At 40.7% G+C, this 27,236-nt stretch overlaps 1 protein-coding gene across 1 annotated transcript in view; it reads right to left on the bottom strand.

Moving 5' to 3' along the window:
- CACHD1 (cache domain containing 1) overlaps positions 1-27,236 on the bottom strand; it is a 238,420-nt gene that overhangs the window by 106,068 nt on the left and 105,116 nt on the right. Inside the window, exon 3 of the mRNA XM_028142357.2 lies at positions 11,117-11,265. Within this exon, the coding sequence (XP_027998158.2) occupies positions 11,117-11,265 (149 nt within the window). The remainder of the gene's footprint in view (positions 1-11,116; positions 11,266-27,236) is intronic.

The raw sequence follows: 27,236 nt of genomic DNA, 5'->3' as shown, positions 1-27,236 counted from the left end.
GGTGCCAACAGCCAAGTTCAGGCCTCCAGTCATTACATGATTGACAAGTAAAATCCCCTAAAACCTCATGTGTCATCATTTCATTCCCTTTCTCAAAAATCTTAAATTAATTATCTCATTCAAGAAACCAATATTTATTTGGTATCTACTATTAGTCAGACAGTAAAGATAAAATAATAAGAGAAGGACATTGTCCTCAACTTCATTTACAGGGCCTAAAGTCTCCTGAATAAAGTTCAGAGTCTTCAGTCTAGCATTTGGGAGTCTCTCTGATATGATATTAACCCAACTTCTCAGTTGCCGCTTCTATCACTTGCTCCAGACTTCAGTGCAAGTGGCTATTTCCAGACATGGAGTTTCCTTCATATTGACCTTTCTTTCCTGGAAATCACTTCTTTCATATCTACATATTTTCGAATCCTTTTTCTACTTCAATACTCAGCTGAAATGCTTCTCTCATAGACCATTCCACAAATTATTATTTTTAAATGAATGAATGAATGAATGAGTGATTTAACATCTGTAGGCCTTGCTTAATAATCTTTCCGCTTCCCCCCTCAACCAGATAACTCTCAAAAAAAGGAAGGGAGGGAGGGAGGAAAAAAACAAATTTCCTCATGAACTCCAGAATGCCCAATTTTGGACAGTAGGGAAAGATGCCTCTAATGGCAAATGGCTCCAGTTAAGAACAAACCTTCTAAGAAGGCTAAGGGTAATTAATGACTCTTGAGAGATGGGTCTCTGGAGTATACTTCAAACTGCTCATGTCATAGTTGAGGAAACTGAGGATGAAAAGGGTTAAGTGAGTTTTCCACAGCAAAGTGGCACAGCAGAGGCCCACCCAGTTTTAGTACTATATTATCATGATAAAAGCTGCATCACAGCTGAACTTACACTGAGAGGAAAACTGTCTTTACTGCTTAAGGGAATTCTTTCCACCATGGTAGGGACTGAGCTGATTTAAAAAAGGAGAAGAAAAAAAATAATTAGGCCCTGGCCGCATGGACTCAGTTATTTGGAGCATAGTCCAGTACACCAAAAGGTTTTGAGTTCAATTCAGGGCACATACCTAGGTTGCAGGTTCAATCCCTAGTTGGGGCACGTAAGAGAAGCAACCGATCTCGCTCTCTAAAAATCAGTAAACATATCCTCGAGTGATGATTTAAGAAAAAAATTTAAAGAAGCTTGTCTTTTCTTAAAATGAGAAAAAGTTCATGTTTGAGTTTGAATTAGAAAAGAAAAAGAAAAAAAGCAAACCCAACACGAAAACCTGACCTGAAGCTAAATCCCTGAGGAGAGCTTAGCACAGAAATTTGAACATTATGGGTTAGGAAGTTAATCACAAAATTAAAAACAACTCTCTAAGCTACTTATTTCTGGTTCCAATGATGTCAATAATACTTAAAGAACTTGAAATGTGAATATAGAAATTTGCACATCTACATCATGACACAAAAAATGCAACCAATTTACATGGAAAAAATTTACTCAAATGCCCAGATTCCTTCCCAGGTAGCCCATTATCATGAGCATTAACTCTTTTTTTTTTAATTGAAGTATAATTAACATAGTTTAAGGTATACAACATAATGACTAGACATTTATATATGTTGTAAAATGTTCACTACAGTTAGTCTAGACAACATCAATCACTCTACATAGTAACACAATTGTTTTCTTCTGATGAGGATTTTTAAGATTCACTCTCTTAGCAACTTTGAAATGTACAATATGGTATTAATTATAGTCACCATGCTATACATTATGCCCCCATGTCATATTTATTTTGTAAAGGGCAGTTTGTACCTTTTTTCTGGCTCCTTCACCCATTTTTCTGGCCCCTCACCCTCACCAACCTGTTCTTTGTGTCTATGAGCTTGTTTTTTGTTTTGTTTTTTTAAAATATTTCCACATATAAGTGAGGTCATATGGTACTTTTCTTCCTGTCTGACTTATTTTACTTAGCATAATGCCCTCAAAGTCCAACCACATTGTTGCAAATGACAAGATTTCTACTCTTTTTATATGGCTGAATAATATTACATTTTGTATAGCTACGTCTTTATCCATTTATCCCTTGATAGACATTTGCATTGTCCCCATAGTTTGACTATCCTATATAATAAAGAGGTAATATGCAAATTGTCTGGGACGCCGTAACGTCATGACCGCTCAAGAGGAGGCTGTGCGCGCAGGTGGGCAGGAAGGGACTGCCTGCACGGTGAGGCAAGCCACAGATGGCGCAGGCCCGGAGAGAAGAGGGCCTGCCAGCCACCGTGGCTGCAGGGAGGCCAGAGAGAACAGGGCTGCCAGCATCCACAGCTGTGGGGAGACCCGGAAAGAAGAGGGCCTGCAAGCTGCAGCGCGCCAGCAGTCCTGCAGAGGAAACACCTTTTCTGACCGCTCACTGGCTAAGCTCCTGGTACGCCACTCGCAGTGTTCTTGGTAACTTGGGTAATAAGAATCCAAGAAGTGAGTTTTTCCACCTCACTCCTGGAGGAAAAAACTAAGGTCTGCTGTTGGAGGGGCTAAGAAATGTCATATCCTGCCCCAGCCAGTTTGGCTCAGTGGATAGAGCCTCGGCCTGCCAACTGCAGGGTCTGGGTTCGCTTCTGATCAAGGGCATGTACCTAGGTTGCAGGATCCTCCCTGGCCGGGGCCCAGGTCAGGGCTCATGCAGGAGGCAACCAATCGAAGTGTCCCTCACACATTGATGTTTCTCTTTGTCTTTCCCTCTCTCTTCCATGCTCTCTAAAAATCAATGGAAAAATATCCTCAGGTGAGGATAAAAAAAAAAAAAAAGAAAGAAAGAAAGGTCATATCCTATGAAAGAAACATCTTGAAAATGCCTAAAGAAAGTTGTCATATTTTGTGGTGAAGGGACTGGACTCCATGTTTATGAAAACACCTTGGCAGGCCTTCCCCTGATCAGCCTGGTTGCCTCCCCCAGAGGGAGGCCAGACTGTGGCTTAGGCCTGCTCCCCCCGGGGAGCGGGCCTAAGCCGTCAGTAGGACATCACCTGAGGGCTCCTAGACTGTGAGAGGGGGCAGGCTGGGCTTAGTCCCCCCCCCTTCCAGTGCACGAATTTTTGTGTACCAGGCCTCTAGTTGTAAATAATGCTGCAATACATGAAGGTGCAGACATCTTTTTGAGTTAGTGTTTTTCTTTCCTTCAAATAAATACTCAACGTGGAATTGCTGGATTATATGGTGGCTCTAATTTTTCAAGGACTCTCCATATTGTTTCCATAGTGGCTGTACCAATTTACATCTCCACCACCAATGCGTTCTGTTTTCTCCACATTCTCATCAACACTTGTTATTCTTTTCTTCTTGATGTTGGCCATTCTAAGAGGTGGTATCTTGTGGTAATGATTAGTGATGTTGATCATCTTTTCATGTACTTGATGGCTGTTTGTATATCTTTGTAAAAAATGTCTACTCAGATCCTCTGCCCATTTTTAAATCAGATTTGTTTTATTGCTATTGAGTTGTATAGATTCCTTATATAGTTTGGATATTAACCCCTTATCAGATATATGACTTGCAAATATTTTCTCCCACTCAGTAGGTTGTTTTTTCATCTTGTTGATGATTTCTTTGTTGTGCAGAAGCTTTTCAGTTTAAAGTGGTCCCACTTGTCTATTTTTGCTTTTGGAGTCAGATCCAGAAAATCTTGGCCAAGACTGCTGTCAAGTAGCTTACTGCCTAATGTTTTCTTCTGGGAGTCTTATGTTTTCAGGTGTTACATTCAAGGATTTAATCCATTTTAAGTTGGGTTTTTTTTGTGTGTGTATAGTGTAAAATAGTGGTCCAGTTTTCCCAACACAATTTATTTAAGAGACTGTTCCTTCCCCACCGTATATTCTTGGCTCCTTTGTCATAAAGTAACTGACCATGTATGTATGAGTTTATTTCTGGGTTCTCTATTCTGTTCCATTGATCTATGTCTCTGGTTTTTTGTTTGTTTATTCTCAACACCATACTGTTTTGATTACTAGAGCTTTGTAATATAGTTTGAAATCAGGGAGCAGATGTCTCCAACTTGGAAAGCTCCAAGGAATGAGTCTAACATCCTCCAGTATAAATATAAGAGTAAATAAAAATTTAACTTCAATAGTAGGTTTTCCAGCCCAATTTTCCATCCTTTCTTTGAGGGGGGAGGGTGTGATGGTTAATTTCATATGTTAATTTGGTTGGGCCATGGTACCCAGATATTTGGTCAAATACTATTCTGGGATGTTTCAGTGAAGGATTTGGGGGGGGGGAGATGAGATCAACATTTAAATCAGTGGACTTGTGGGTGGGCCTCATCCAATTAGTAGCAAGACCTAACAGGACAAAGACTGACCTCCTCCAAGCAAGGAATTCTGCCACCAGACTGAAACTGCAACTCTTTCTTGAGTCTTCAGCCTGCTGGGCTACCTTGCAGATTTTGGACTTACATCTCCACAATCAGGTGAGCCAATTCCTTACAATAAATCTTTCTCTCACCATATTGGTTCTATTGCTTTGGAGAACCCTGAGTAATACAGAGTTATAACAGTGGCTACTCATGGGAATTGGAACCAGGACTCTGTGCTCTTCTCAGAACCCATGCTAGTTTGCTTTGCCTACAGCACAATACCCCCAACAGGGTGACTGATAAGACCTGACTCCTGAATCATATAGTTCTAATGGGCACCAGCTGGGGATGCATTAAATTTGGCTTCTCGGAAAATGAAATGAATCCTACCTGCTTTCCCCAGAGACTATATCAATCTCAGTGGATGCCCCAACTGAAAAAGCAACTAGTAAAATAGCAGGGATCCAATTTCACAACAGTTCCAAAGTTTCTGCATTTTCTGGAACCAGGGAAGCTTTTAAAATCTTCCCTGGTGAATATGAGAAGTCACTATAGTGCTACCTCCAGGGGGATGGCGTCAGAGAGCTTTGGAAACAAGTTGCTTACGTACTCTAGCTCCATCAGTGTTCACTTTGTCATCTCAAACCTAGTCTAGATGCCTTTATGCCAATCTGTACCAGGATCAACTAATTAACAAACATTAACTGAGTGAGGTTAATAGCACTGAATCCACTTGGAAACATAAAAAAGAAAATCTAAGTGCTTCTTCCCAGTATTCCCTCCCTACTTCACCCTCTCCATTGTTCACTTCTTCAAGATTGACATCAAAAATTAAAAAATAAAAAGTCCACCAGGAAGTATCATCTATAGAAGAGATTGGGTTAAGAGATGTGGGCAAATAAAATTGATTGGTATATGTAAAAGGCCGAGGATTGGCAGGGCCTGATGACTAAACAATAGCTTCAGATGCACACAGCGGAGCGCCATGCCTGTGGCAAGCCAGGTTTCTGAAGTAGATATTCTTAGTGCACGCATAATGGAGCTATATTCTTTAAATGTGAGAGAATGCAAATGCATGCTTAAGTAGATAAAGAAGAAAATGCCATGGACATTTCCTTAAGTCAAATTTATTAACATTATATAGTCTTTTTAGATCATGAGTTGCAAACTCACATGCAATAATGTGGGCTGAGCAGGCAATGGCAGTCTGGGGAATGGGTTGGATATGATGCAATGTGGACTGTGGGAACCACGGTGAATGGGAGACGGTCTTCGGAGGGGAGCTGCTCTTCTCAGAAGCTGTTGCCCCGAGGGAATGTGGACACACCATTGCCAAATCTTCTATGTTGAGAGAAAACAGAAATCTGGATTTTTAACATGTGTAACCTTCCGAAGTTTAAATGTTGGCAACAGATTTTAAACCTTACAAATTTAAAAACCTTTAAAACATCTTATGGGGCCAAAATAAACACATCTGTAGGCTAGATACGGTCCGTGAGTGTGATTATGTGTTTGGGTGTCTGCACTTCTTGTGGGAGAGCCCAGGATCTCGTGGCCCCTCATCCCTTGACCCAATACAACACAAAGGGAGCTGTTAATTAAATTACACAATTAAATGAACTTTTTTTTTCAAAATTATGTTATTTTAAGTGATAGCAATAAAAATGAGTTTGTCTTAGATTAAGCCTTAGCCTATTTGTTTTTTTCCATATTGAGAATGTTAATTCTTCAGAGAATTCCTTCAACAAATAACGATGGAGTGTCTAATCATCATCATGCAGGGTCCTGTACAAAATAATTCACTTCTGGGCTCCTGCATAAGAAGTTTAAGAGTTGACTAATTTGAGAAGGAAAGTATCAAAAGCATCTAAAAAATCAAATTTTCTGCTGCTTTGCCGGTTCTCTCTGTTGTCATCAAAGGATAAACAAAGTGTAATCTGCAGAATGCTCTGTAATAGAATGCTTTACAGCCTCTCTCTCCTCAGCATTGGGTATTTATTAACTATTTATTCATTTATTTACTTATTTCCTCACCTAAGGGTATGTATATTGATTTGAGAGAGAGAGACAGAGGGTGGGGGAGAGAGGAAAACATCAATGTGAGGGAGAAACATTAATAAGTTGCCCTCCCATACGCACCCTGACAGGGGATCAAACACATAACCTAGGAATGTGTCTTGGCTGGGAATTGAACCCGCAACCTTTTTGGTGTACAGGACAATGTTGCAATCAACTGAGCCATGCAGCCAGGGTGGGAATTTATTTTTTTAAGATACACATTATTAAGCCTTAGAGAGGAAAACCAACTATTGACTATAATTCAGTGTAAATGAAATTCTAGGGTGAACATTTTTCCCCCCTAGTATCTGCTTATCTTTAATACATTTGAAGAAGAATCAAAGTCAATAGGCCACAGGCACATAAAATGTTAGTGACAAGTAGGTAGAGTGCTACTGGACCAGCGCTGAGTTTTAAAAAATGCTTATAGGGCCCCTAAATAAAAATGGGCAAGATCCAGGTCTAAGACTGAAGATCCCTTATCTCAAGTCCAACTGTTTATATTTATTGTAACAGCTGTATTAACACATGTGCATGTGGCCAGACATTGGAAGGACTTTAGCAACAATCTTGAGTCCATTTTTCATAAACTTCAATCATTATCATATCTATCACCTTCAAAAGTTTGGTCACATTCACTTAATATTTTTATTTAACTTAACTCATTTTTTAATTTAGTTATATTTATTTTTTATGAAGAAAATTGTGTTATTGCCATAAGAGAAAAAACAGTATATCCCTTGACATAGAAGATAATATTGAAATACATAATTATCAAATTTAAAAGTTATAACCTAAAAACATCTCCCGATGAGGTAGGTACTATCATTCTTTTCATCTCACTGATAAGGAGATAACCCTGAAAGGCAGGTACTAGCTCAATGATAAGGAAACTGAAGCTCAGAATGAAGTGACTTCCCAAGGTCAACTATGAGTAAAAGAAGTATAACTCAAAACCAAATGTACCTGGCATTTTTAAAAAATTATTTTTAGTCATGTCCTTATATTGCTTCCAAAGACTGGGAACCTTCCTTTTCACACTGAACTCCAACATGAACTTCCTACGATTAAAAATGTAGACATTTTCGGAGGGATTGGAAATAGGAAAGAAAGGACTGAAAAATGTGGTCAGTAGAATACCACAAAAGTTATAAAATGCAGATAAAACTGTTTTATGAGGGACTGAAACAAAAGCAGCTAAGCATGCTTACCCTCGTTCACTTACTATAACTCTTTCCACTTTGAATCTTCATGAAAAAGGTGGGAGAGTGCCCTAACCGGTTTGGCTCAGTGGATCGAGTGTAGGCCTGCAGACTGAAGGGTCCCAGGTTTGATTCCGGTCAAGGGCATGTACCTTGGTTGCGGGCACATCCCAGTAGGGGGTGTGCAGGAGGCAGCTGATTGATGCTTCTCTCTTATCGATGTTTCTAACTCTCTATCCCTCTCCCTTCCTCTCTGTAAAAAAAAAAAAAAAAATCAATAAAATACATATTTTTTTAAAAAGGTGGGAGAGTATATAATTTTAGAAAGTGTTATTGCTTAAGCCAATGGCTAGAAAAGCTTCAGCTGAGAGTTCACTCCAAAAATTCCTACACCCATGTCCCTAGAAAGTGAGCTCATTGCATAGCCAAGGAGACTCAGTTAAGACAAAGGGTAGTCATGACTTGCTAGTTCCGCGGTAAACAGGTTTTATCAGATATCTCCCTAACATTCCACCAGAGGGGACCAGTCTTTTGCTCATCTGTACATCTTCTGAGTACTCAACTTTAGAGTCAGCACGGCTCTGGTTTTACAAGATTCATCCCAAATGGCAGTTCTCAGTTCTGTCAACCACTAGTGAGGAGAGAAGATTGCATCAGAGCTCTGCAAAGTCCCCATTCAACCTCCAATGCAGAAGTCCAACCTCTGAAGGAGGAACAGCCTTGCACACTAACTTGCTTGCTCAGCATGTATCCTGATAGGAGCGCAGTTAAGGTCTCCTGGATATTATCTTCACTAAATGAAAAATTCCTGGAGGGTAGAAGCGACATTTTATGCTTTACTGTATGCACTAAAGGGTAGACCACTGGTTTTTACCAAACATCTGGATTTCCATCTCAGACCTCCACCCTTATCTCAGCATATTCAAAATGGAAATCATTGTCTTTACCCCAAAACATATTGGTGTAACTCCTCCCAAACTTTCAATGTGTGCATGTATGTGTATTATGTACGTGTTTGTATGCAGGTATGGTCATTTTCCCAAGTAAGCAAATACTCTTCTACAGCATGGTTGCATTTTATCTTCTCACTTTCATATGATACAATTGCCTTAATGAATCCCCTACTGTTAGAAATGTAGGGTCTTTACAATATTCTCTCTTCTAAATGGCACTACAATGACTTCCTTGACACGTTTATCTTTATAAACATGTCTGATTATTTTCTGTGCTATTCCTCCAAATGACCAGATCAAATACGAAGCATACTTCTAAAGTGTCTAGTCTTTTGTGATGCCATTCACCTGGTATATTTCTCTGCTTTGAGGAACCACAGCACCTCTCTGCTGTGTCACATTTTGTCTTAACTACAAATTATGTTCAGTATTTACCCCTCACCCAATAATCTTTAAATTTCTTGAGAGTGGACATCCCCTTACTCATCCCCATATTCAAATCAATTCTGATTCCAACCAATAGTAATTAAACCCAATTGGCAGGTGTTGGGGTAAAAATGGATGAGGTGTAATTCCCGCCCAGAACAGCAGGGGAGGCAGACTCACCATCAACAATGCATGATATGTTTAAGTTCTACATTAAAGGAAACATTAATAGAAATTCATGAAATATTTACTCATGACTTACTAGTTGACACATGCAAGTAATAGAAATGAGACATATTCACCAGTAAACACCGGTCTATTTAAGCTTTTTGGTTCATCTACAGCAATAGGACCACTTAGGAAACCATGAAGATCTCTCCAATCTTCTAAACCAGGGTTTTTCAACCTCTGCACCAATGACGTCTTGAGCCAGGCAATTCTTTGTTCTGGGGGGCTATCTTGTGCATTATAGGGTCTGAGCAGCAACATCCCTGGCTTCTAATCACTAGATGCCAGTAGCAACTATCCCCACCTTCCAACCATGACAACTGAACATGTTTCCAGACATTGCCAAGTGTCCCTTGAGGGCCGAAACGAAAAAAATCACCTCTGGTGACTGAGAATCACTGGTTAAGTATAAGTCTAGCTCTAAGGGCTTCTTTCTCCCTTACTATATTATCTTTTCTCTAAGTCCTAAAAGTGATTTTTTTTCTTTAGTTCAAAAACTACTGGAGCCTATATTTATTTTTAGATAAGAGATTAATTTGTCAAAAAACATCGTTACTGATGTCAATTATACATATGGGTATCTCCTTTGATTAAACCTAGTAAGCAAAAAATAAAATGTTCACTATGCAATGGGAACATATAACTATCGTGACCAGTATTTGTTCAGAACACTATAGTTTACAAAGTATTTTCACACTGACTTCACTGAATGTTTACACCATCCTGTGAAGTTCTCATTATTGTTCCCATTCTAGAGATGAAGACAGGGTGGCTCAAAGACATCAAATACACAAGACATTATGTATTTGATATTATGTGCTGTAGGTAGGATTTATATCCAGGTAGTCTCGTTCCAAACTGTATACACTTTCCAGTTAATTTAGTAAACAACTAATGTGAGCTGCTTTGGGCCATATACAGGGAAAGCCAGAGAGAAGGCTCATGGTAATATTACACAGATGAAGAAATAAAATATCTGAAGGATGCCCTGCTACCAATGTAGCCCACCAAGAAACTATAAGTAAAAACTTGCTTGTAGAAACAAAGCATCATTTAACCACTAAAAAACTATATTGCATCCATCCTTTGCATAACCTCAAGAACATTTATTGTGCAAAAAGAGAAGTAATACATACTAATTATGGTAATATTTCCACTCATAGTTTTTAAAGTATGGTAACACCTTGTACACATTCTAAATAGCGGAGGAAACTGGTATAATAAAGATTGTTATCCACTGATAGGAAACTGCACATAAAGATAAACATTAAGTAACCTGATTAACATCACAGCTAATGAAAGGCCAAGTCAAACTGAAAAGTAAGTTCTTTGTACCTCTAGATGAGTGTTCTTTTCACCACAAACAATTCCCAGCATCACATGACCCTACACTCTTCCAGATATAAATATCATAGCCCAATAAATAAAAGTATCTGCAACCATACAGATACTAACTCTGTTTCAATATCATCTGAAGCCACATTTCCCCTGGTGTTTTAAAGGTAGTATTGACACTAAAATAAGTAGGAATTTTTACTGCTCTTATCAAAGATGAAATGCACTCCCTTAAATCAGACAAATTACCAGAATCAGTAAGATGACCTTATTCATGACTTACTAGTTGACGCATGACAAAATGTTTGCAACTTTCCAGACTTAGTCAACTCTGCACTCAAACAATATTTGATACTTTTGAACCTGAATTCCAGCATGACAAAAAGATGAGCAGGGAGAGTCCAGGAATTCCCTGTATATAGAAGAGTGAGTCTTTAAAGATTACTTGTCTATGTAATAGTAAAGGACTTATTTAAGATAGGAATACTATATACATTGCAATAAACAATGAATGGAAAACAGTTCAATTCCTGCTTTAAAGAACAACAACAAAAGCGTTGAAGTCTTACTCCATCATGGAGGGTGGGATCGTACAACAGTCTTGAATTGCAGTGAGGGGAGATGTCAGGTGAGCCGTATAGGACGCTTCTACAACTTGCTTGTTCCGGTTGACCACATCCAAGTAACGGTTGAACTTCTCTCGGATTTTTTTGGCTAGCTGTGGGACAACAGAGAGCAAAATAAATCAAAAGCCCAAGACTATAACCTACTATACTTATTCTATTAAGCTAATGTGTGTCACAAACAGCATGTATTATTTTTTTAAATATTTTTTTTATTAAGGTATTATATGTGTAGATATCTTACCATTGCCCCACCCCCACAACAAACAGCATGTATTAAACTTCAGGTAAAACAACACACATCCAAGTCTTATTCCACTGTGTACATTGAGATTAAAACTTGCAAAATTCCCAGAAGTCACAGAAGGATACTCAGATAACAATCAAGTAATATCTTCTGTCTTAAAACAGAGGATTATGCATTAAGAACTTTTCACGTGTCCAAATTCAATAGAGCAGCACCAGCCCATGAAATGCCTTGCTAGATAAAGAAAAACAAAGTTTATTGCTATGATCGTCAGTATGACAATGGGCACTGGGAGTTATGGAGCAACAATAGTGATTGGAAGGAAAAACCCTACTACACGTGGTTCTGGATTCACAGATTTTTTTCAGGTGGGAAATACAGAACAGGGAAGAAAATGACATTTAGTGTCTCGGCCTACACAACTTCTGGGGTCACCATCACCGTCTTCCATGTGAAGGGGAAATACCTGGGGTGTTACAATGCAGATATCCGTATAAAACAAACTGTAGAATTAGAAATACACTCATTTGGTCTGTTCCACCTTTAAAATGGACAAATGTCTTTCTTAACTGTTATGAACAGAGCACTTCATCATAATTTACTTTCATGTAGGAATAACAAAAGCAAATGGATACGCAGTCTGCTTTTTCCTCCATTGTTCCCATCAAACATCACAGCTTAATTACAGCTCTCCAAGGAAAACAGTGTTGTTTTCCTTCCCCTTAAACAGAACGTTACCCAAATGAAATGACTGATAGAATTATAGCTAATTGGTTTTGTAGAGCTATTCATTATCAGCATACTAGTGGAGAACTAATCATCTCCTCTGGGTCATGCCTCTCACACAAATCCAACAGCTTACAGGCTAAGAACGTGGAGCCAACTCAAAATATCTTCACTTGTTATTTTCAAGTCGATTGTAAAATCTGATCTCATTCTAGTGATATTTGGAAACTTTAAGTTTCAATTAGATAAATGAGGCTCTATCTCTCTCTCTCTCTCTCTCTCTCTCTCTCTCTCTCTCTCTCTCTCTCTCTCAGCTTTGGTAAATACTGCACAAACTACAACGTTTAGAAAAATTTCTGGACTTAACGAGAGCATGAACGAGTATAATGTGTAATTTGATAATGGATTGTCCAAATTCATTTCAGCATTTTGAAAGGAGGAATTTTGTGACTCAAATATTAACAAGTCCACCTGCAATTCTATTCCCTGAGCTAGAATTCTTACTATGAAAAAGAAATGTATATTTTTCCCTCGCTGGGGTCTTTGCAATAAATGTAGAGAAACAGTTTCATTTCCCATCTTCACGTAGACCACTGGTGGTTTTACCCCCCAAGGGGACATGAGGCAAAGTTTGGAGACAATTTTGGTTGTTGCAACTTGGTGGGGTGCTACTGGCATGTAGTAGGTGGAGGCTAGGATACTCCTAACATTTTACAATCCACAGGACAGCCCCATAACCAAGAATTATACAACCCAAAATGGCAATAGTGCCCCACTTGAGAAAACCAAATGGAGTGAAAAATCAAAGACAATTATCCCAATTTTGCATTTCAATCAATCAGTTCCAGGCTGTTCTTCCAGGTTAGTTCTCCTCCCATCCAAAATGGTACCTTAAGGAGGAAAAAGACCTAACCAGTTTCAATATTTACAAATTTCTACTTTGATCCTTCTTTTTCCTTTCTCAAAGAAATGTGAAAGAGGGATCACATATGCCTACAGTTCTTTATACAGAGCTATAGGACTATCCACTCATCGGCAGATGTGTGGACATGTTTTTTTAAACAGCAGTTTGCATTATTGTAACCATCCCTATTTCCTAGCCTTTCACAGTCAATGGGCAGCTGAGGGACAGGCAGAGTAAAAGTTCCAGCTTAAACCTAATGTATATTCTCATGGTGTCCTCTATTCCCCCCTCATTACACTTCCATGCTATCATCTGTTTAACATCTGGTTACCACACTAGACTCTATGCCCTGTAAGGGCAAGCACTATCCTATATAATAAAAGGCCAATATGCAAATCGACCAAATGGCAGAACGACCAGTTGCTATGACACGTACTGACCACCAGGGGGGCATATGTTTAATGCAGGAGCTGCCCCCCTGGTGGTCAGTGCGCTCCCACAGATGGAGCACCGCTCAGCCAGAAGCCCTGAGCTGGGCTCATGGCTGGCGAGCGCAGCGGCAGTGGCAGAGCCTCTCCCGCCTCTGCAGCAGCCCTAAGGATGTACAACTGCCTGCTTAGGAGCGGGCCTAAGCCATCAGTCAGACATCCCACGAGGGCTCCCAGACTGCAAGGGAGCAGCAGGCCAGGTTGAGGGACCCACTTGAGTATATATACACACATACTGAGTGGCCAGATTATTATGATCTCTGAACGTATAATAATCTGGCCACTCAGTGTGTGTGTGTGTGTGTATGTGTGTGTATGTGTGTGTATGTGTGTGTATGTATATATGTATATCTATATATATGTGTGTGTGTGTATGTATATATATGTGTGTGTGTGTATGTATGTGTGTATATATATACATATATATATACATATATATACATACATATATACATATATATGTATGTATATATATATACATATATGTATGTATGTGTGTGTATATATATATATTAGAGGCCCAGTGTATGAATTCGTGCATGGGTGGGGGTTCTGGCCAGCCTGGCCAGGGTGAGGGGACATGGGCGGTTGGCCGGCCTGCCTGCTGGTCGAACTCCTGGTCGTGGGGACAATTTGTATATTAGCCTTTTATTATATAGGATATACACTGAGTTCAGAGATCATAATAATCTGGTCATTCAGTGTATATATCTTGTTGTTCATTTCTTTATCTTCAGCATTTAGTACACTGCCTGGTATTATAGTCGGACAAAAAAATTTAATAATAAAGGTCAAAAATATCTGATCCCCGAGAGTCCTCACCCTTATCTAAGGATCAATGACCTCTTTAAAACATGGAGTGCTTACTTAAAAAATATACAATAATATGTATTTCTGGAAACTCCAAGACTAAGTTCTCTTTTCTATGTTCTGAAATAAATATCATGAATTTTCCACCTACAAGTATCAAGAGTGTAGTCTATCATTAAAAATAAGGTATTCTTGCCCTGACTGGTTTGGCTCAGTGGATAGAGTGTCGGCCTGTGCACTCAAGGGTCCCAGGTTCGATTCCAGTCAAGGGCATGTACCTTGGTTGCGGGCACATCCCCAGTGGGGAGTGTGCAGGAGGCAGCTGATCGATGTTTCTCTCTCATCAATGTTTCTAACTCTCTATCCCTCTCCCTTCCTCTCTGTTAAAATCAATAAAATTAAAAAAAAAAATAAGGTATTCTTGAAATAACTGCCATTCCAAATATCTTCACAGATTCATTTCTAAAGGGAAAATGAAATTGATAATCATTTCCTTCCCTCACATACATAGAAACATTCACAAACACATGAAAAATATTCAAGTGTTTCTTCTACACATTTAGAAAATTCTAATTAAAAAAAAAGTCAGATCTAGGAGCTAAGAATGACTTGCAGATTTATTTACTTATTATTTATTTATAAATATATTTTTATTGATTTCAGAGAGGAAGGGAGAGGAAGAGAGATAGAAACATCAATGATGAAGGAGAATCATTGATTGGCTGCCTCCTGCACTGGGGATCAAGCCCACAACCTGGGCATGTGCCCTGACCAGGAATCGAACTGTGACCACCTGGTTCATAGGTCAATGCTCAACCGCTGAGCCACGCTGGCTGGGTGAATGACTTACATTTTTAAATGTCTTTAAAAAGGAAAGGCATTTTATGCTATGTAACTATTTGAAATTCAAATTCCAATGTTTGTAAGTAAAGTTTTATGAAAGCACAGCCATTTGTTTACATATCGCTTATGGCTACTTCCATTATACAACACAGAGGTTAAGTAGTTGCAATAGAGACCGTGTGGCCTGCTTTGCTATACGTACAAGTCAGAAGCCCTAACATGTCCCTAGACAGGAGCCACAATCCCATAAATTTATAAAAACTGGCTGAACACGCCTCTCCATGGACAAGTGGGTCTTAGTTCCTTCTACTCCCACTGCTTGAATCTGGGTGGGCTTCCGATGGCTTCTGCCAGTGGAGCCCGGCGAAAACGACTCTGCAGCTTCTAAGGCTAGCTCAAGAAGGGCCGCGCTTCCGCCCGTCTCTCCTGGAACGCTCTCAGCTACCGTGCTGTGACGAGGTCCACGACACACGGAGGTCACAGTTCAGTGCCTGGCTGGCAGCTCTCACAGGGTTAAGTCTTCAAGTCATCCAGCCCAGGCGCCAGAGAGGAGTCAGGAAGCCTCCAGGTAATCCCAGCCCTAGGTCTTCCCTCATGAAGCACCCCACCCCCCAAGACATCACGGAGCAGAGATAAGCCATCCTTGCTATGCCTGGCCCAAATTCCTCACCTCCCCCAAAAAAATCCATGGACATCAAGATGAAATTGTTTATGCCACTAAATTTGGGGCAGTTTGTTATGCAGCAACAAGTAACTGGCACAGCTGGAATAGGCAGAATTCCATAATGAAGCCACACCAGACAAAGCTGCTCAGACCCATGTGCCATATCTAAATCATCAGCATGATCAAGAGTAGAGCCTGAGTGTTAGAAACCCGCTGTAAAGAGGTTTCAGGGCCCCTCAGAAAATTATAATAGCCACTGTAGAATGGTATTTACTCATATGTTAGACACAAGGACCCTATAATGTAGGATTACCATTTTTATAACAATGAGGTTATTTTGTGGCCCAAAGCTGCAAAATAATTAAAAGAACCCACTCGCTTAATTCAAAGTCAGAGCTGTCTGGTTTGCAAAGCCTGGATATTCATCTGCTCAGCTATGGTGCCCCAGACAAACCAAACTTCAAAGAAGCTGCAAAGGTGGCTTGAGATAACATATATGACAAATCACAGACTGTGTGAATGGAACTTCTGTTAACACCATCAGCCAAAGCCAGAGCTACAGGATGTCTGCCGGTTAGGGTGGGCTGCAAGCTTCACTTTTCATCGCCAGAGGAGGCAGTACCCGGCATGCAGAACCCAGACACACATGAGCACATGGTCTCCAGCTCAAGCTCTCCCCACTTGGGTCCCCACCTCTGTCAGAAACCCCTCGGCTTTCACATCGTGACACCCCATCTTGCTGTATTTACTAAAATATAGTAATTGCTAACAGTGGCTGAGTGCTAACTCTGCGTGGGGCACTATTTTAAGCACCGTACATGCATACAACAATCCTTCAAAGAACCCTGTAAGGTACACACCTCCATTTCCCTGAAGCAGACACCAAAGGTTAAATGACTTGCTCAAGGACACAAAACTAGTAAGTAGTAGAGCTGGGACCTAGACCCAGAAGTGTTCTAACTTCAGAGCCTGAGCCTTCAACCAGCATGCAACATTCTGTAATATGCAGACTGACAACTCCTCCCCCATTTCTGTTCAAAGGCATTTACCAAATGCTGTGAAATTCTTGGCAGAATACCGTAAGCCATACACAGGCTTAATGCTTTATAAGAATTACATTTTTAAAAATTAATTATTTCATTTAGAATTCTTCATAAAAAAATCAAGACATTGAGGAAGTTTAGAACTGCCAAATTCTACCACCAATATGAAAGAATGTATTCTCCCAAACAATGCCTACCTGTAATTACCTGACTACTGTGGTATAAGTTACAGCACACTAACTTGAACCATTCTAATGACTCCAGGGAGGCTGTCCATTTGTTGGTAGCCCAGAAAGAGAATGGAGTGGATGTATTGTTCCTTTCCTTCAGGGAAGTGAATTTCAGAATTTAATATTTTCCTCTGAATTGATTTATCTGCCATCACCGTGTTGAGATGAAATTATAATTCTCATTTTACAAGTGAAGAAACTGAGGCCTATGGAGCTTAAGGGTCTCTTGACTCCCAGGGGGGTGAGCTGGCCTCCCTTGACCCCACTGCCTGAGATGACCTCCCTGTGCCCTTCAGACAAGACATGTGATAGCGACTCACTATGGAAACCTCAACCCAGGCTCCACTGCAGGGTATTTTCTCTCTCTAAAAGCAATCTCTTTTAGCATGTCAAGCAAATCCAGGGTGCTCGGCAGGCGTAACAGACTCTATTAGAGGAAAGATAGCCCACAGAGAGATTAAATCCTGAATGTGTCCGTTACACCGAAGGGGACCGGCTACCAGCACAGACCTTTCCAGGAGGCCAGACAGATCCTGGGTCCGTACCCTGCCATGATCTCTGCAGACAGGAGAAAACAAAGGATGTTCTCAACAAAAAGCTACAGGTGGACCCACAATCCTCCTCAGTGTAATTAAAAACATTTTTCTTTCCACAGCTCAGCTTTCATCTTTTATCCTTCTTTATCCTCTCCCTTTCATCCCCTAAGGGGTTCCTGAATGCTGATGAGACAACGGGACTAAAACCATCTTGTCATCTTTTTGGGTCAATTCTTTGGCTAGCCAACATCCAGCCATGGGTCAAATGATCAGTAGGTACTGCACTGGTCCCCATGGGAACGGATTCTAATTTGTCATCATCTCCAGTGACAACGTTTCATCACAACATCAATGAATTTCTTTCTTGCTGAATTTCACTTCCCTTAATTTTCCCATAGACAGTTCGGTCATTTGCATACGTCCCCAGAGCCCTTTTTTTTTAAAGCTCTTTTTACCTTAGCTTTACACTTCTGAAGATTGGGGGGTGGGGTGGGCACACGGTTAGAAAAAGGTAAAAAAAGAAAACAAAAATGCAAAGGCATAGTACACACTTTATTTATGTCTGCTTCCTAAAAGGAAGGGCTGGAGTAGTTTTGAATGTTAGGGAAAGCTTTATTTAAAATATAGAATGATGAAGCTGACAGGCACAGACAGGAAAGGTACCCCAGGGGACCCAAGATTCATAGCAAAATTCCTACTGAATGCAGAAGAGTTTAACATTTGACATTCAAAAACCTTTGTGTCATGGTAAGAATTTAATAGCTGATCCCCCGTCCTTCAATTCCAGCCCTATGACTCAAGAATAAACCTTTTGCTTTCCAGCAAGTTCCAGGATTTGGTTAAATATTTGTGACAGAGAAATATTTTTAAGTGTAAGCAAGCACAAATATTTAACATCTCTCAACATACCATGGCATTCCAAAGTTCAAGTAGAAAACATCCTGTTGTTTCACATTGCATACTGTATATGGGCTATAAGAAATGCTCTACCCTTGTTATTATTTTTATTAGTAGTAGTTCTAACATTTCAAACATTTCTCCGAATTATCGGTGGGAATTTGGGCAAGTCCTTTGACTACCCTTAGCTTCAGTTTCTTCATGAGTAATATATGAATCATATCCCTTTCAAGAGCTTATTGTGATCATCAAGTTAAATAATGAATATATAAAGCCCATAATAAGTACAGGCATTATTCTTATTGTTATACCCCAGCCTCTGGATTAGTAAGTGTATGTTCTGCTGATAGGAAAATGGGGGGGTCTACATTTTCCAATAACAGCTATACGTAAAAGGAAAGGGACTATCTGAACATTAACCATATTTAAAATCCTTACCCAAGGATATGTTTATTGATTTTTGGAGAGGAAGGGAGGGAAGAGAGAGAGAGAGAGAGAGAGAGAGAGAGAGAGAGAGAGAGATTGAGACATTGACGTGAAAGAGAAATATCAATCAGTTGCCCACCAAAGGCACCTGGACCAGATCGAACCCGCAGTCTTTTTGGTGTATGGGACAACACCCCAGCCAAACCACCCAGCCAGGGCTGAGCAGTAACCATTTTATTCATTTAACTCATCCTCATGCTTAATCCTCCATAGGAAACCTGGTACAGGGTCTGGGGGGATAGTGGGTATGAACAGCAAAATGGCAAAAGGGGGCTTAAGCTTTGGAGTCAAATACATTTGAGTGAAATCTAGTCTATCACTCACTAAGGGAACCAGGAAAATTATCTCTCTAAGCCAACTTAATGGCCTCTACACTGGAAATAACACTAGTCACTTCATGATGTTGCTTGAGAAATATTTAGCAGAGTGTGGAACATGTGGTAAGTGCCAAAGAAATGGTCCTGGCTGTTGCTTTCCTATTGTTGTAACTGCTATTTGCTATTATTGTGGTTGTTGTTATTGTCTGGAGGATTTGATGTACTGACTCAAGTCCTCTGGATGGAGATCCCAAGAACATATTTTCAGCAATTGGAGAGGCGTCAGGGTGGATGTGTTAACAGTGGGCTGTGACCTTTCTAGGGTTGTCAGTGCTTCTTAACAGCACTGTCACGTAAGTCACATGATGACAGTCTTAGGGAGCTAAGGAGTCTTCTGGGATCCCCTCTTTCTACTCTTAAGGGTCCAATAATGACTTCCCTCTTATGTTGCATTTTAAAGCATTTTTACGAGACTCATCTTGAGTGTCCCTTCTACTAACCCTGAGAGCTGGGGAGAGCAGGCATTCCCCAGCCCCCCCCTTTTTTTTTTACAATCAGGAAGTCAAGGCTCAGTGGTGTGCCCAAACTCATGCTGAATAAATGTAGAAAACAGAGACCACTTCTTCTAAGCGCTACTCTATTCTCTTTCGGTTACACAAGCACCCCCAAATTGCAGAAAAATGTGAACTCTCCCAGATCAAATTAGTTAAATTATACTCATTCTTCCTGGTACCAATCCAATTTTGGCCTCTTTAAGGCTTGTTAGACCCTCTTATTCAATAATTGCCTAGGATTCACCATCTGTGCCACTCATATCCTGATTCATACTGTTGACCTTTCTTTATTTTAAGGATTCTATTTCCCCTAACAAACCAACTTATTGATTGCTTACTATGTGCCAGGCACTTTGAAAGTGCAACCTAACATGATGCCTTTTAATCCTCACAACCTCTTGGAAATCACTATATGCTATTTTTATAGACGGTTCTGGTAGATTAACTTGCCCAAGGTCACTCAGCTAATAAGCAGGATAATTAGATCAAATCCATAGTCAGGAACCACTCTGCACTTTGCATTTTTATTTAATACCGTGCCTAGCATCTAGAACAGTGGTTCTCAACCGTTCTAATGCTAGCGGTTCTCAACCTGTGGGGTGACCCTTAGCAGGGTCGCCTAAGACCATCGGAAAACACAGATATTTACATTACGATTCATAACAGTAGCAAAATTACAGTTATGAAGTAGCAACGAAAATAATTTTATGGTTGGGGGTCACCACAACATGAGGAACTGTATTAAAGGGTCGAGGCATTAGAAAGGTTGAGAACCACTGATCTAAAAGATACTTAAATGCATTCATTACTGTGTTCATTTGCTCCCCATATAATATACTATTATTTGCCATACTGGAAAAATCTGCTTCCAGTTCTAGAAAAGGGTAGATAACCTATGAATATTGCTTATGTCTGGTTCAAGCCAATCAGAGATTCTGGGCTTGTCTAGTTCTGCTCTGAAGTGAGTCTTGCCCTGATGGCAGTTGGCCACAGACATGATGTGGCTACTCATCCACTATTGGCTTGAGCTTCATGAAATCACCCAGGAGAGCCAAGACTGGGCATGGCAGGCAATGAAACAGGGCAAGATAGATGAAGAGCCAGAGGCAGAACAGGGCCGGTCTGAATTTCCAACGGCCTGCAGAGGCCTTGGGGTTGTCTGAGGGGGGGGTGGGGGGGGTGGGAATAGCACATCCAGCGGAGAAGCAGGGCAGCTGCTGACAGACGAACTGCAGGTGGACCAGGAAGATTTATGTGCAAGGCTCCCTGGGCTCCAGGGTCACATACCCCAATCCTGTGAGAGGTGAGGCCCCTGTGGCTGAGCTGGGGAGCAGTGCAATGGAAAAAACAGGAGGCAAGTGCTGACATGCCAGAGAACCAGAGGCGGCTGAGCTCTGCGAACTGGCTGAGAGTGGCAGCTTCTCTCTTTCAGCAGAATGCAAGGTTTGCTGTGAAGGTCACAGCGGGGTTCAGCTTGGGCAGCGGTTTGTGTTAGGTGTTCTGGGAGAGTCCTGGAAACACGCACCACCCAAGTCTCCTGAAAGCCAAGGTTATCAACGCAAGGGCTCAATGGACTCTTGCCCTGGTTTTCACCCCACTCTACCCTTAACAACCAGATCATAACAAAAGCAGCAAAGGGAAAGGCAGGCTTTAACCCACTTCTCCTCACTTCCCTCTGTAATAGGAGCCCCTGAGCTGAGGTTCCTTTAAACCAAAATAAGCAAGTGCTCAGGCCTTGAAAGTTTACAGCCTGCTGCTTCACAAGGAAGAGGAAGCTCAACCCAGTCTTGACCTTACGAAGAATCAAGAGGCTGAGAGAGCTGTGGAGCGGGGGAGAGGCGGGAGCCACAGGATACAGAATATCCTCCACCGTTTAATTCACAGCTTTGGAGATAAATTTTATAGGATATTAATCACGCAGGAAACAGTCTCCAGGTTCATAAATTAGAACTTCACTGGTGGCCTTTGAAAGACACGACGGTGGAAAAGGAAAGAAAACCCTGCCCCTTTACTCTTACCATGGAAAGCTCTTATTTAGAATATAAATATCTGTACAAACCTATAAACACCAGGTGGAACTTAGAGGCATTCCAAGTCATGGGGGTGGGGGGGGGAGGTGGGGACGAGAGGAACCAAGGATCCGTTGGGAGGGCTCCTGGAACATGCAAGTACATTCTAGCCCACACTATTTCCCCACACCCAATGCAAATACTACCTCATCCTGAACCTAGCTGACAACCTGGGCTAGAGCCCGGCACCCTGCAGGCACTCGGGAAATGTTTTCTGTATAAACGAAGGATGAAACCGGACCTACCCTCCAGTTAGGGGCCAACTGACCAGAGCATTTTAGGGATCTTCACGGGTCCTCAGCATGGCCAATATCTTATTAAATCCAATTCCTGTAAAGACAATCTTTTTTATTTAATATATTTTTTTATTGATTTTTTTTATAGAGAGGAAGGGAGAGGGATAGAGAGTTAGAAACATTGATGAGAGAGAAACATCCATCAAGCTGCCTCCTGCACACCCCCTACTGGGGATGTGCCTGCAACCAAGGTACATGACCTTGACCGGTATTGAACCTGGGACCCCTCAGACCACAGGCCGACGCTCTATCCACTGAGCCAAACCGGTTAGGGCTGTAAAGACAATCCTGAGACACAATAAAAGAACAAACAAACAACCACCTAGATGTTTCCATTTCTCCTTTCTCAGTAATATGTTAACCTGACTTGCTTTTCCAATGGAAGATAATACGTACTGTGCCATTTTAGGACGCCAGTGATACATAGCCCTTGTAATGGCAGCACAGCTCAATTACAGTAAGTTTAATGTCACTCCTCGTTCCCCATTGCAAAAAGATAAGTCAAGACACGATGCACAGTGTATCATATTTGTAGTAACCAATTTTTGTAACACAGATTCCCTTTAAAACGAACGGTAAATAACAGTACAAGAGAAAGCGTCTTATAAACACTTGATTTCTTCAGCTGCTGAAGACCAGCTGTGAATATCCAGGACCCCCTGAATCTGGAGGATGGCATGACAACTGCAGGGGGTGGGAGCACATCCTCCCCTCGTCCTACCTTCACACAAGGAAGCCAGCTTGCCATGTGCTTCTCTCAGTAGCTAGAAAAGGCTCTTCTTGGCTTCGGTTTCAAGATACTTGAGGAGTGGCAAAGCAATCCCTGAGATCGAGGTGCCTTTATAATGCAGGCATATAACTCTAAGTACGAATAGAGAGGTTCCATTTTTATTTGCTTTTTATTGAGAAAAAAACAACAACACTCACACAGATCAATTCGATGAGGTGCAAATTTCGGTGCAAGCAGAAAGGGCACTGCTATTAAGACCTGCTAGGAACAACAATACAAGTAATGTTTCCCACGTGGGTCCCAAACCAGGGGAATGAGGATATTTGCCTCAGCCACAACAGTTTTATTATATCCTCCTCCGAACTCTTCCGTGTGTTCCCTTGCCAAGCTGCATCTGATACCATTCTCTAACTCACAGTTGGATTTAGCAAGGTCTTCTCATCCCCGACCTGATGACAGGGAGGATTGCAAACAGAAGAACCAGGGGACGGCTGCTCGCCATTGGCTGCGCGTCTCCATGGGATGCACTGCTAACGCCTCCCCCTGGAAGGTGGTCCTGACATGGGTGTCGGTGGAGGTGACGGTGACATTTCTTGATAACTTTGAAAAAGAGCAAGCACGGACTTTGGAGCATATAAAGGACTAAAGGCCGCTTAAGTAACAACCACTGTGGATGCCCACAAACAGGTATTTCCACATGATCCCTACCTGTCCGGTCTTCTAATATGGAAATAATTTGTAATTCTTGGTAAGCTTCCAATTTGATCATGCCATGTGTTATTTCGTGGGTCCAGATTTTCAAAGTGTTTAGCCAATCCAGGAGTTTTTTATATTAGCAGCAATTAACTCCTCCACATCATTACTACAAGTATTTTCTATTGCACCGAGGAATATAGGAGGGATGAGCTGGTCCCTGCTCTTAAGTTTCTTACCTGATTTTAAAATACACTCTGAGCTGAGTTTCTGTTTATGCATTCTGCCAGTGCAGATGATTTGAAGTTATTTTGTTTTTCTAGAAGGAGCAGCAGTTTTGAGGGGGGGGGGGGGGTGGAGTTGGGGGAGTGGAGATTTGGAGAAATCTTGGCTGCTAACTTTTCACCAGCATTTCTGAGTACTAGCCAACCTTGAGATGCTGGCAATGTGTGTAAAATGAGCTTGTTTCCATTTTCGGTGGAATATTCATTTCTCATGATGAAGTCTTCCTGGCCTTCAGAATGGCAGCTCAATCTATTCCCTTCTGATTAAATGAAGCTTTGAGGGTTTGAGTCTGAAGCTCAGGGTCTGCTTCACTGAAAGAAGGCATGAGCACACATATGAACTGCAGTTACATGCAAAGCTTCAGTTCCAGGTGGAGCTGAGAGGTGCATGGTGGAAGTTCACATGTCTTTTCCTGCCCTGCCCCAAAGGCCAACCCGCCCCTCCCGTGGCTGGCTGCAGGCCGTGCCCACCCGCAACACTCCCTTCTCCTCTGTCTTGGTCACAACAGCGGGACACCAAGTGTGGGAATTAAGAGAACAAGGAAATGGACTATTCTGGTTTTTGTTTTTCTTCAAAACAACAACACAAGAAACCTATTACCAGAATTTTCAAGCTTAAAGTACTAGTGCCTGGTGGTGGTGGCAGACATAAGAGATTTCCTTCTCCTATCATTGGTATAGGCATATATATACAAATGTAAAAGTGAACACTGTGTTGTAAACACTATAAATATATGCACAGAATACAACTGTATATGTAAATAATAGATATAGACTGCATTTTGATGTCTTCAAAGGGAGCACATTACAAAGAATGTGCACGTATACAGGAGGGGGTGGGGGTGTATGTAGGCAGGGTTATCTCAGCTTATCTGGACACCAGGCACATACGTTGGCTAATAATGTACAATATGTACCCTTGAAGTCAGCTGGTCTATATTTAGTACAGGAATTAAAGCTTTCATGCATGCATACACACATACTTTAACTTCCAAATACTATATACAGGCATGCAGAACAGAGGCTGCATATATTTTTCCTTAACCTATAAACAAGAGAGTTAACTACTTTAAATTCAAAATAGCTATCTATTAAATATGAGATAGGGCCGAAACCGGTTTGGCTCAGTGGATAGAGCGTCAGCCTGCAGACTGAAATGTCCCAGGTTCGATTCTGGTCAAGGGCATGTACCTTGGTTGCGGGCACATCCCCAGCAGGAGGTGTGCAGGAGGCAGCTGATCGATGTTTCTCTCTCATCGATGTTTCTAACTCTCTATCCCTCTCCCTTCCTCTCTGTAAAAAATCAATAAAAAATATTTTTTTTAAATATATATGAGATAGGGAGCTGTCAGACTGCTTCCTCTCTCCTGGCCCACCTTGTTTTTCCCCCAAGAAGCTGGCTGAGCAGCTCTCCCAGTATCCCAGTTATTATCAAAGCTTTATACTGGAAGAGAGCCTCATAGTTCTACGAGGGAGCTAAGGGTTTGCTGCATTCTTCAGGGAAACCGCACTCACAAAAGCTTTACCAACCACAGCTCTACATTAAGGAAGCCAGAGTTATCAACCTTTACTCCCGGGTGATGAAAAGAAGCTCGCTATGTTATATGGTAATCCTACTTCCTGGCCCAACAGCTGCAATTTTTCACTCACTCCATTAGATAAAAGTTCTTATTTAGGAAGCATTTACTTAAAAACAACAACAACATCAAAAATGCAACAAATAAAATCAATAGCCCATAGAAATTCCAAAATGACACAAATTAGAACCAACTGCCTGAAGTTATATTAATAATGGAATAATACATTGTGAAAAGGACTAAAGTCTTCTCTTCAAAGAAATCAAGGACTTCATTGTTTTTATACCTTGTTTAGGCTCCTGCAGGATGATCCATTAGTATTAGAATGCCCTTCCTCATAAGGCCCCTATACGAGCTAAAAGCCTTTTCCCCAACAGCACAGAAGGCACCCCCATCACTGTTTTACCCATATCAACTGAGCAGTTAAACTCCATCTTTTCATCATTTAGCAGCTAAGCTTTCATCACAGTACTTAAAATGTTTAGACATATTATTTATATTACTTTGGTTGATGTGCAATGTTCTCAGGAGAGAATAAACCACCTTCAATAAAAAAAAAACTGAAAATGTAGAAAAATTGGCAGTGGAAAAAGTATGAAAAGTAACATAGCACAGTGGTTAAGAACATGGGGTTTAGAGTTAGACCACATTTATTACGATCCTGGTTCTACCTACCACCTAATTCAAGAATGATTCTGGGAATGGATTAAAGACTTAAATGTAAGACCGAAAACCATAAAACTCCGAAAAGAAAACATAGGCAGTAAACTCTCTGACATGATCTTAGCAATATTTTTTTGGCTATACCTCCTCGGGCAAAGCAAAAGTAAACAAATGGGACTACATCAAACTAAAAAGCTTTTGCACAGCTTTTGAAAATTTTCTTATTGAAAATCATGAGTAAGAGGAAAAGACAAACTACTGAATGGGAGAAGATATCTGCAAAGGATATATCTGATAAAAGCTTAATATCCAAAATATATAAAGAACTCATACAACTCAACATCAAAAAATCAAATGATCCAATTTAAAAATGGGCAGAAGACCTAAGTAGATATTTTCCCCAAAGAAGATACACAGATGGAAAAAGAAAAGAAGATATACAGATGGACAACAGACACAGGAAAAGCTGCTCAACATCACTAATCATCAGGGAAATGCTACTCAATACTGCAATGAGATATCACCTCACAAATGTCAGAATGGCCATTATCAAAAAGACAAGAAATAAGTGTTGGCGATGACGTGAAGAAAAGGGAACACTCGTGCATGGTTGGTGGGACTGTGAACTAATGCAGCAACTATGGAAAACAATATGGGGATTCCACAAAAAATTTTAAAAAGAATTACTAACATAGGACCCAGCAATTCTATTTCTGGGTATTTATCCAAAGAAAACAAAAACAATGATTCGGCAAGATATATGCACCCCTATGTTCATTACAGCATTGTTTACAATAGCCAAGATACAGATACAACCTAGGTGTCCATCAATAGATGAATGGATAAGGATATAATATGATATGATATATGATATGATATGATATGATATGATATATAACAGAATATTACTCAGCCATAAAAAAGAATAAAATCTTACCATTTGTGACAATATGGATGGACCTAGAGAGTATTATGTTAAGTGAAATAAGTCAGACAAAGAAAGACAAAT

The sequence above is a fragment of the Eptesicus fuscus genome, chromosome 9, assembly GCF_027574615.1.
Source record: "Eptesicus fuscus isolate TK198812 chromosome 9, DD_ASM_mEF_20220401, whole genome shotgun sequence".
NCBI classification, from domain to species: domain Eukaryota; kingdom Metazoa; phylum Chordata; class Mammalia; order Chiroptera; family Vespertilionidae; genus Eptesicus; species Eptesicus fuscus.
The sequence above is the reverse complement of the archived record's forward strand: the minus strand, read 5'-3'. Positions and strand labels throughout refer to the sequence as shown.